Raw genomic sequence first — 12,236 nt, forward strand, 5'->3', positions numbered from 1 at the left:
ATAAGTACTTTGCCGTATGGAGGGCATGCTTATATTCAATAAGGCTGCTTTTCCATGATAGTCTATACACTTCAAACTTCAAATTTCGCCATTTACGTTCCAGGATCAGTGCGGCTCGTTTGAGGCTACGCGTGTGCTCATTGTACCATGGCGCTATTCTTCTCTCCGTGGCTCTCTTATGTCGTAGTGGTGCAATTTTGTCTATAGCTGTACGAAGGGAAGTCTCGACGTGCTCGGTGAAACGCTCTAGTCCTTCCGGAGCTACAAGTGGATCAGTGTTTGTCAGACCCGGTAAAATATCAGTGAGCGCGGCTATGGTGCTGGGTGTTATAGCTCGTTTAATTTGATAGCGGGGTGGCCGATGAACACAGTCAGTTAAACACAACTCGTACGTTATGAGGCTGTGGTCAGAAACAGCCTCACTGAGGAAGAATTGCTAAACTGGATATGTCAATACCAAATGACAAGACCAAGTCTAAAGTATGACTACAGTTATGCGTAGGACCCACCACATTCTGAGTGATAGCCATTGAATCAAGAATTGCTTGAAAATGAATGCTAAAAGAGTCACACAGATTTTCAAAATGGATATTAAAATCACCCACTATAATCACCTTATCGGCTGATAGCACTACATGAGACAGGAAGTCTGAAAACTCCTGCAAGAACTCAGAGTATGAACCAGGGGGGCGGTAAATAGTAATTAACATAAACGACTGTGACACTTTGTTGCTTGTTAAATTTGAAACATTTGATACAGTGAGGATGAGGTGTTCAAAAGAATTAAACTTGAAGCCAAATTTTTGAGAAATGCCTATATCAGAGTCATATATTGTGGCGACCCCACCTCCTCAACCATTTGGACGGGGGTTATGGACATATCTATAGCCAGAGGGAGAAGCTTCATTTAGGGCCATATAGTCGTCTGGTCGGGTCCAGGTTTCCGTCAAGCAAAGCATGCATAGATTATGATCGGTAATCATTTCATTAACAAGCAATGCTTTAGATGACAGGGATCTAATATTTAGTAGTCCTAGTTTCAGATTTAAACTGCTCTCTGAGGGAGCATAGTTGAATTTAACATTGATTAAATTTTGTCTACTAACTTTACGAGAATTATTTTTTGGTACTCGAGGAACAGACACAGTTTCAATCTGGTGTGACCTAGGTGACGTCTCTTTGCAGCTCGCAGACAGTTGGCTTAGCCTGTTTGTCTGCTGCCTGGCCTCGGCTCTGGTTTGTCAATCCCCATTAACTACACCTACACTACCACTATTAAGAAAATAATAGAAATGAGAGCAGCACCCTCCCAAGAGGGGTGAATGCCGTCTCGCTTCAAAAGGCCAGGCCTGCCCTCAAAACGTGTCCAATTATCTATATAACCCACTTTGTTATCTGAGCACCATTTAGACATCCAGCGGTGTAACGCCCATAACCTGCTGTAGGTTTCAGCGCCACACCGAACTGGAATGGGACCAGAGCATATTACGGCATCTGACATCGTCCCCGCTAACTCACACACCTCTTTAACATTATCCTTGGTGATCTCAGACTGTCTCAATCCCACATCATTGGTGCCGACGTGTATAACTATCTTAGAATATTTACGTTTAGCCAGCACCTTAAGATTAGCCCTGATGTCAGGCGCTCTAGCCCCCGGGATACACTTGACTATGGCCGCTGGTGTCTCTAAACTAGTCGCTACGTTCACGTGTCTGAGCTGTGAATCTCCTATCACCAGAGCTCTTTTAACAGGTCGCTCAGTCGGTGTATTACTGAGTGGGGCAAACCTGTTTGACACGGGAACCTGAGAAGGACGGTGCTTAGCCCTACGGTTATGCCGCCGAGACGTCACCCATTCGCCCCGCTGCGAGGGCTCTAATGCCGGAGCTGAGGGCTCGCTAGCTACAGCTGTGCAACCCGGGCCTGCTATGCTAGCTGCGCTAGCTGCTACAAACTCTCTAGGACTTTCTAATGCCCGGATGCGCTCTTCTAAAAGCGAAATCTTCTCCGTCATACTAATAACTAACCTACACTTCACACAAATAAAATTATTATCACTACTGACGGAAGAAGAGTAGCTATACATGCCACACTCAACACAAGCAACAAGCGACTCAGACATGATGAAATACTTAGCTTCGGTTAAGATGTCGAAATGTCGAAGTTGTTTCCAGTCGAAGAGAGTAGTCAACTGTCTTGATAGTGGAAGCACTACCTGTAATAGTTGTCTAGGGAAGCAAAAAGTAAAGATTAGTATGTAAACAGATTATCACACTTTAGAGAAACAATCAAAATTCGCTCCGCAACAGCGTCGGCAGGAAGCAGCGTCGGCAGGAAGCCAGTTCTCTTGTATTGCGTTAATTCCAGGACGAATTTATTAATTCGTGTGCACGATTAACAATTCGTGTGCACGAATTAAATAAATCGTGAGCACGAATTACAGAAAATGTGCGCTCGAATGGTAAAACGTTCCCTCGTTTAATTTTTATTTTTTACCCATGTCCCCTCCCGGGCTCGGTACAAGTACCCGTCGCTGCAGAAGCAAAAGTCCACAAGTACCCGTCGCTGCAGAAGCAAAAGTCCACAAGTAGCCGTCGCTGCAGAAGCAAAAGTCCACAAGTACCCGTCGCTGCAGAAGCAAAAGTCCAGGGGGTGGAGCTAGATCTAGATCCAACTCCTCCCGCCGTTCATAGTTTCTTTTGGTCGGTCCAGGGGGTGGAGCTGCATCTAATCCAACTCCTCCTACGTGTCGCTTATGTTTTCCGACCAGGAAATATAAATCCAATAAATTCACCCTTAAGACTTTTACCGTTTAAAGATCAAAATGTTCTTTAAATGTTTTTTAAATAACACAATACACGGTTTTTTAGTTTACAAAAAATGTAAAAGTGGACAGGAGTAATGATCTGTGATTGCCAACATAATAAAGTACAGTACATTTCTTAAATATGTACAATTTCATTTTTTTTTACCTTTAATAAAAATTACTTTTTTCGTTAGGACAGTACACTTCAGGTGTACAAAATGGACAGTGGTATTTACTGCAACATGTAGTGCACTGCACAACTGAAAGCGTCTGTCCTTTTTTCAAAACTGTGATATGCATCTATAGATGGATGGAAAAATATAAATAGCATTATATTAGTTGTGAAGTTTTTCAGTGAACTGGTTAATGAGGATCATGGCCATTACATGCACACACTACTGAATAACAATCCCCTCGCAAGTGTCCATGTGGTACCGAACAGCACAACCATTACAAATTATAAGTAACTACAGCAAACACTAATTAATTTAACAGTGTATGTCCAATATGAAGAACACAACATACATAAGTATTGAATACATCTGTATTCTGTTTAGCTAACCGCTCGTCTTCTAACATCAGTTTTTACCGTCACTTACTTAGTTTAGACACCTAGATTAGATAAACTTAACAGTGATTGTTCGTGCAAACAGAAACAGTTCAATTTAGTGTAATCACCAAAGGAAACCAGGTACTAGCATTAGCGAGATGAAAACTGGTTTATTATGAACTTTCACATTCGTGATTGTTCACAAATGAACGGCAAGTGAGTAAATAAGAATAGCAATTTAGGACGGCAACAGTGATTTGAATGGCTGATATGATACAACTCCTCGTGTGTAGTGAAAGTACTTCAGACCAATGAAAACACCACGGTGGGAGGAGTTGGATCTAGATCCAGCTCCACCCCCTGGACTTTTGCTTCTGCAGCGAGGGGTATCTCTCTGGACAGCGTCTCTTGCCTCTGAATGCCATTGTCCAATCAGTGTTGAGGTGCATTCCCTGTAGTACCGCCCCTTTTGGGGCGATTTGAGTCTAACTGAAAATCGCCCCGACTGCTCTCATAGACTCTCATGTTAAATGTTTTTTTTTCTAAAGTGTAGGCGCTGCAATGCATTGTCTATGGGTTCCGGGAGGGCTCGCGCTTACGTACTTATGTCAGACGTAACGGTAGGGAAAATAATCTGCTCAACACTGCCAGCGTTCCTTCAACTCAGAACAACTCAATTGTTTCATTAAGAGAAGTGCCATTCTGTCGTCGTAATTCTGTCGTCACAACAATTGCCCCCCCTGAGATATTTGTCAGAGGCCGCCACTGGGTGTAACTCTATTCCTCATTAAAGGTGGAACAAAGCAGAAATATCCATCTCATTCTCTTCTACAATGTTCTGCCCTAAATCTATTTGGATAAAACACACATTTTTGTCCAAATTCTTGGAACGTTGTTGTTCTCTTTATAATGATGTATATTTTTGCAAAAGTAATTTAACATCACATTTACAGTATAGTAATATTTTTTTATAACAGTATAAACATATTTTTATTGTAGTTTCCAAGTGTAAAAGGTTTAGCAGTCATAAATTCCTGTTGTATTTTAAAATGAGGTCTCTGGTCATGAGTTCTTGTTTCTGTTGTTCTTCCAGTCTGAGGAGTGCAGATCTTTCTTCATAAGTGTGAGGTTCACAGTCCAGCTCTCATCATCCCAGACACCTTTGTTCCTGTGGGGGTCAGAGATCCAGCCAGACAGTTTGTTACACACTTTGGGCCCTACCAGAGAGAACTGAGAGACCAGACGAAGTAAGTTTGTTTTGTAATATTATCCATTAACACATTCAGAAGTGTCTTTGAGAGAGATGGCAACCAGCACGTGCTCAACACTCATACAAGTGCTACAGCTCTGGTACATTGGTACAAACACATTTTAATACCGTTTCTGTACTGTTGTCAGGGGCAACAGGCCACCATTTGAATTTAAATGTTCAATCTTACTTTAATAGTAGGCCTAATTCACAGTCGGCACAGTAGTTCTTGTGAACTTTAATTTGAATGCATCCGTTGTACTGTATTTAAATGTTTGTATTTCCTTTTCTATTCATGCAATTACATTTTTTATCTTAATTTAACTAATTTTAAATTAATTTTTCGTAGATACACAAAAGATCTTGGCATCATATTTGACTTCCTCAGGAGAAAAACTGAGAAAGTCCAAACTGACTTTATTTTGCTGATTCAATCTTTTAAGTAATGTTAGTGTTTAAACAACAGGAATTTACCTAAACAACCTGGCTGCAAAAAGCATGAATGTTTTTATTTTCTTTCCCTCTCTCTTCATATTCAACTTTGAAACTCTTTTTTGAAACCTGTATGTTAGTGAATCTGTTCTGCTGGTGACAATTAACACATTGCAGGCTGAACACATTTATAATGTTGCTTATGAAGGTTGGTGCACTGTAAAACATTTCTAGTTGGTAAAACTCACCAACATAAGTTCCCCTGCTGCCTTAAAAAGCTGAGTAAACTCAACTTGAAGGAAACCTTTGTTACAACTCAAAATGTTAAGTTAAACAAGTTGTTCAAATACTGATTATTCATTGTTTCAACTTGATGCACTGAATTAAAACAACTTACTGTAAAAATGATCCATTTAGTTAAATAAACTTGCATTCCTGACTGGTTTAACACATACTTTCAAGTTATTAAAACTTCAGCAATATTCACATAACTTATTATTTTAAGTTAAACATGCTTATGTTTTTAAGTTATTTCTAACATTCTTGTTACTTAATGTTACTTAAGCTTTCACCTTGACTGTTGGTACATCTTTTATTTAAAAAAAAAGGGAAAATGTGACAGATTTTGTATGTTCACTTCAATTCTTTATTAACTCCTTTTTAGACAGTAAGGAGAGGGTCACACAGAACAACATTTTTGTTGTTCTTTTACATACGCTGCTCAAACTAGATCATCACTCTTCCAACATGACATGAACACAGTGAGCCTAACACTGCTAAAATAAACACAAGTGACTGTACGGAACAAACACGTATGACCAAAACAAACCACATAATAACATAATCTATCACATTTAACCAAACATTTACTCTTTTAGCATACTCCCTACTGCTGCAAGTGCTCATGGGAGGTAGCGTACTCCATGCTCCACCCCTATACACCAGTGGCAACGCCACGATAGTTTAATAATTTAAGAGTAAAAGTCTAAAGACACCAACAGATAAATAGAGTGTTACAATGCACGACATATGTTTAAAAAAAGCAATTTTGCAGGTTTTGAACAATGAAAACCCATCTGCTGTCGCTGCTGTGTGGTTCCGTTGTAAATGCTACTCCAGCTTGCCAAACTCCACTTGGTGAATCACGCTGTATTCAGATTGCCATCCGGAGTCAGGCGTGTCCCTCCGCCGCTGAAAGTACTTCCCTATAGTTGATGTTTTGTCGCTCCTTGTTAATATTAATTGCTATGCCGCTGTAAAAAAGTGGTTAGCCCAATGCTCCCATGGTTTTAAAGTTGTGAAAAGTATTCCAATATTTTCTAAATTCTAAAATGGTGCCTACATCTCTGCATATTCCAATCTTCCCACTTTCCTTTTTTTAACCAATAACTTGCAAACATAAGTTAAATAAACTTGGGCAATTCTAAAAAACTCACTGGAAGTTAAGACAACGTGGTATTTTAAGTTATTTTTATTTAAGACGAAGGAACTTGAGTTGAATATCCTAAACTTACCATGGCAATTGGAACTGAAAAGAAGAAGTGAGTTCACATAACATAATGTGGCTGTAATGTTTTACAGTGTGGCTATGATCTATGTCTGAAGATGATTTCAAAACCTTTACGCTGTGCAACAACTCTTGTGAATAACACTGTAGGTTTCAAGCCAGAAACAGTGTCTACAGTATCTCTTAAAATATTTCAGGAAGGTTTTTAAGAAGGTATTGAAATGAACTTCAGTATTTCTGCATGTACCCTGCACCCACACCGACACACCTGATTTCACTCTGTATTCTTCACTGGTGAAATACCAATCGGAAGATGTGAGTTTGGGGCATTTGACCCAGAGAAGCTGTCCGTGTTCATCATCAGTTTGCATATATAAGCACAATTGAAAAAGTACAAAATTAATATGTAAAACAAGCCACATTTTTGTTTGTTAAATATTTGATTTAACCTTAATATGAATATTGTTTCCAGTAGTTCTGCGTATTTGTATCTCACCCTGTTTTGTAATGTCTCTTTATTTAAGGAAAAATACATGGAAAAGGAGGGACATCACTCAGATTGTGGAGAGAGTTTTATTAAGCAGAGGGATCTCCAGAAACACCAGCACAATCACACAGGAGAGAAGCTGTATGGCTGCTCAGAGTGTGGGAAGAGTTTTACTCAACAGAGTAATCTCCACCAGCACCAGCGCATTCACAAAGGAGAGAAGCCCTATCACTGCTCAGAGTGTGGCAAGAGTTTTAGTACACGGAGTATTTTACAAAAACACAAGCGCATTCACACAGGAATTAAGCCGTATCGCTGCTCAGAATGTGGGAAGAGTTTTAGTTCTCATAGTTATCTCCAAATACACCAGCACATTCACACAGGAGAGAAGCTGTATCACTGCTCAGAGTGTGGTAAGACTTTTACTCAACAGGGTACTCTCCACCAGCACCAGCGCATTCACACAGGAGAGAAGCCGTATCACTGCTCAGAGTGTGGCAAGAGTTTTAGTTTTAAGAGTTCTCTCCGAAATCACCAGCGAATTCACACAGGAGAGAAGCCGTATCACTGCTCAGAGTGTGGCAAAAGTTTTAGTTATCAGGGTAATCTCCGAAAACACCAGCGAATTCACACAGGAGAGAAGCCGTATCACTGCTCAGAGTGTGGCAAGAGTTTTAGAAGTCAGAGTCATCTCCACCAGCACCAGCGCATTCACAAAGGAGAGAAGCCCTATCACTGCTCAGAGTGTGGGAAAAATTATAGTTCTCTGCGGTATTTCCAAGTACACCAGCGCATACACACAAGAGTGAACCCATATCACTGCTCAGATTGTGGGAAAAGTTATAGTTGTCAGAGTTATCTCAAAATACACCAGCGCATACACACAGAAGTGAACCCATATCACTGCTCAGATTGTGGGAAAAGCTATAGTTGTCAGAGTTATCTCAAAATACACCAGCGTATTCACACAGGAGTGAACCCATATCACTGCTCAGATTGTGGGAAAAGCTATAGTTCTCAGAATAATCTCCAAATACACCAGCGTATTCACACAGGAGAGAAGCCGTATCACTGCTCAGAGTGTAGGAAGAGTTTTAGTAGACGGAGTACTTTACAAAAGCACCAGCGCATTCACACAGGAATTAAGCCGTATCACTGCTCAGAATGTGGGAAGAGTTTTAGTTCTCATAGTTCTCTCCAAATACACCAGCACATTCACACAGGAGAGAAGCCCTATCACTGCTCAGAGTGTGGCAAGAGTTTTAGTTTTAAGAGTTCTCTCCGAAATCACCAGCGAATTCACACAGGAGAGAAGCCGTATCACTGCTCAGAGTGTGGCAAAAGTTTTAGTTATCAGGGTAATCTCCGAAAACACCAGCGAATTCACACAGGAGAGAAGCCGTATCACTGCTCAGAGTGTGGCAAGAGTTTTAGAAGTCAGAGTCATCTCCGACTGCATCAACGTATTCACACAGGAGAGAAGCCATATTACTGTTCAGAGTGTGCAATGACTTTTTCTGATCGATGTAATCTCCGCCAACATCAGCGGATTCACACAGGAGAGAAGCCCTATCACTGTTCAGAGTGTGGGAAGAGTTTTCGTACTCGGCGTAATCTCCGAAGTCACCAGCACATTCACACATGAGAGAATCTGTATCACTGCTCAGAGTCGATGGAACAGCACTCATTGGAGTGTTTAAGATGAATGTACTCACTAGCTATCAACAAAGTAACTGATATAAAATCAGCCATGGTTTGTGTCTACACTGTCTGTAGGTTTCTGATGCATGAAATTGTCAATTGTGTTTTTCACAAACTTCATACGTGATGGATACTAATTAGGGTTCACACACATAGTGTGGGAAACCTATTGTAATTGCTCGGATTTTTCTTTCTTTTTAGGGTTCACACACACATAGTGTGGGAACCCTATTGTAATTGCTGGTATTTTTCTTATTTTTCTTATTCTTTTGCCCATTTTTTGACATAAAATGCATCGTGCAGCCTAGACCGTAATGCCTAGAAAACCCAATCTTGGCAAAAAGGTTCAGTTACCTCCAAGGACCAGATTCCCATACAGGGACCCCAAATTGGCCTGATGGTGGCGCTATAGCAGACCATATTGACTTTTTGTCCATATCTCCTACACCGTAGGTCCTAGAACCAAAATTCCAGTTCCTATGCATTCCTTGACTAAATCCAATAGGACAATTAATATACAACCATTAAGCTCCGCCCACTTAGATTTCGAGTTAATTTGCATAATGTGCAAAATCACACACATCTTTGAGCGCGAACTAGTCCCTGGATTTTTCACATACGTGCACATATGTGGTATCAAAACGTTCAGAAGAGTCTGAACTTTAAAATGTATCCAACAAAAATGCTAATTTCTTCACTACCTAGTCAGTATAAGCCAATCAAATGAGGGGGCGTAAATTCAATAGTAAATTTTGCACATATGGAACTCTAACTTAAGAAAACTTGCATGTAATGAGATGGCACTTCACAGACAGCTTCCGTGTGAGGGTCTGGGGCAGCTCGCAGTGGTTGCCATACCTCACCTGCTAGGGGGCGCTATAACATGCAAAAATTTGCCCCATGCACTCAGATTGGCCGATCCACATGAAACTTGACAGACATCATCTATGGGCCTCTGGAAACCAGGTCCTAAAGCAAACATGCCATACTTCCAAAATGGCTGACGTAATCGGCCAATCAGTGATCGGCACGCGTTTGACAGGCTTACCATTGGTCGATCTGCACGAAACCTCTTGGGTGTGGACAAGTGCACGCCCCCTATGACATAATCCAGCCGGGTGTCGATTGGCCACTGGGGGGCGCTATTGCAAAAAAAGCAAGTGTATCCCCTACATAATTCCACTTGGGAACATGCAATTGGACTCTTTTGATTCCTTGCAGTAGTGCGAACAACTTTCCCATTACATGTCCTATTAAAAAATGCACAGTTTATTTACAGTTAATAATAGTTTGAAATCATCATTTTTCATACTCCTCCTAGGATTTTCATACTATCATGTCAAGCAAAGTCTTATAATACTCTACAGAGTGTGAAATCAAAAAACAATCCAAAGATTTTGAATTTGAGGACACTTATACCTGCTAAATATTTTTTTAATGGACAGCATCGATACATATAATATTCATATTCTTAAAGCTCTTTCATATTTTACCCAATTCTGACCAAAATGCACAAGCCCATTCAGAATCCCATCCTGAACAAATTTGTCAAGTTTCATCTAAATCGGTTATCGTATGGCTCTACAGTGCAGTATTATATACAATGCATAAGAATGCATGTAAAGTCCCTCTGTCACCTTCTCCTTCTCACACGCACGCAAGCTGAAACTCACACTCTCAGTCTCTCTCACACTCTCACCCACATTCCCCCTCCCATCTCTGTACCCTAAGTAAACATTGCTCTGGCTACCTAGATCTCTCTGTGTCTATTAACCAGGCACACACACATACAGGCACAAGCAGGCCTTCCTATAGCATTCACAATGACACTTCCCTAGCCATACCCACCCATATCTCAGTGACTAACACATGCTCATACAAACTGATATTTGGCTTCTTTTTTGTCTCTCTCTCTCACACAAACACACAGACACACACACCTTTATACCTATATGTATGTATAGTTTCTATGTATACTTATGTATGTATGTATTAGTATATGTTGTCATAGTTTCAGTACATACACTACCACACACACACACACACACACACACACACACACACACACACACACTTCTACCTAAATGTATGTATAGTTTGTATGCATATCTGTCCAGTCATAACAGTCATGTCAGTCCAGTCATGTCAGTCATTTCAGTCCAGTCATATCAGTCATGTCAGTCCAGTCATGTCAGACATAAGTCATGTCAGTCATATCAGTCATGTCATTACAGTCATGCCAGTCATGTCACTCATTCCAGTTATGTCAGTCATATCAGTCATATTACTTTTGTTCATCATGCCAGTGATGTCATTTCAGTCATATCAGTTATGTCAGTCATGCCAGTCATGTCAGTCATGTAATGCCAGGCTTTGCAGACTACATTCATACTTTGAATACACGGGCAGTCATGTTAGGCGTGCAAGGTGTGCAAGGAGTGAATTAACAAAGCATAGTCTCTGGCACCCTCAACCTCTCTCTGTCTGTAATATACAGGCCCAATCATGTATAGACACAATATAGGCCTTCCTATATTGTTCACATAGATGCAGCCCTAGTTATTAGGGTTCACACACGTAGTGTGGGAAACCTATTGTAATTGTCGGGTTTTTAGGGTTCACACACACAGTGTGGGAAACCTATTGTTATTGTCGGGTTTTTTCTTTCTTTCTTTCTTTCTTATTATTATTTTTCTACTGATAAAACGCATACTGCAGCCTAGACCGTAAGGCCCAGGGAGACCAAACTTGGCAGGATGGTGTAGTCTCTTTGCGAGACCGTGCTAAAGCACAGAGACCCACATTGGCCTGATGGTGGTGCTATAGCGCACCATTTTGCGTTTTGGTCCATATCTCCCAAACCGTAGGGCCTAGAAACAAAATTCCACTTCTGATGGATTCCTTGGCTCAAGCCAAACAAAAAAGCCTCAAGAACCATTAAGCTCCGCCTACTTAGATTTTTTGCTAATTTGCATAATATGCAAAACCTACTTTTTTATACTAGTCCCTGGTTTTTTATCGGATCACCACAACCTTGGTGTCAAAATATTTAGGAGAATCTCATTATCAAAGTTGCTTAAAAACATTTTGAGATTTGCATATAGTCTGGCTGTCACATGTCAATCAATAGCTCCGAGGCGTGGCCAAATTTACTTAAACAGCCATATCTCAGCAACGCTTTGACCGATCTTCATAAAATTTAAAAAGTTGTTAGGGCACATGACTCCGAGGTCACAGGTCAAAGCTGGCCACGATTGTCCAATAGGGGGCGCTATAACATGGGAAAAACTGTTTCTCAGAAACCATTAGTCACATCAAGCCAAAACTTTACAGGCATCATCAGGGGCCCAAGTGATATCAAGACACACAATGATGACATCATTACTCAAAAAACATGGCCGCCATGAGCCAATTAATTTTTATTTGAAATAATTGGCCATTTGACAGACTTACCATTGGCCAAACAACATGAAACCTCACCACTGTGCACATCTCAGGACT

The 12,236-nt window shown here is 40.7% G+C and overlaps 1 protein-coding gene across 1 annotated transcript in view; it reads left to right on the forward strand.

Moving 5' to 3' along the window:
* LOC143484183 (uncharacterized) overlaps positions 1 to 12,236 on the forward strand; it is a 33,237-nt gene extending 21,001 nt beyond the window's left edge. The window contains exons 3-4 of the mRNA XM_076982801.1: positions 4,453 to 4,606; positions 7,072 to 12,236. Of these exons, the coding sequence (XP_076838916.1) occupies positions 7,081 to 8,679 (1,599 nt within the window). The 5' untranslated portion in view covers positions 4,453 to 4,606; positions 7,072 to 7,080 and the 3' untranslated portion in view covers positions 8,680 to 12,236. The remainder of the gene's footprint in view (positions 1 to 4,452; positions 4,607 to 7,071) is intronic.

The sequence above is a fragment of the Brachyhypopomus gauderio genome, chromosome 20 (assembly GCF_052324685.1).
Source record: "Brachyhypopomus gauderio isolate BG-103 chromosome 20, BGAUD_0.2, whole genome shotgun sequence".
NCBI classification, from domain to species: domain Eukaryota; kingdom Metazoa; phylum Chordata; class Actinopteri; order Gymnotiformes; family Hypopomidae; genus Brachyhypopomus; species Brachyhypopomus gauderio.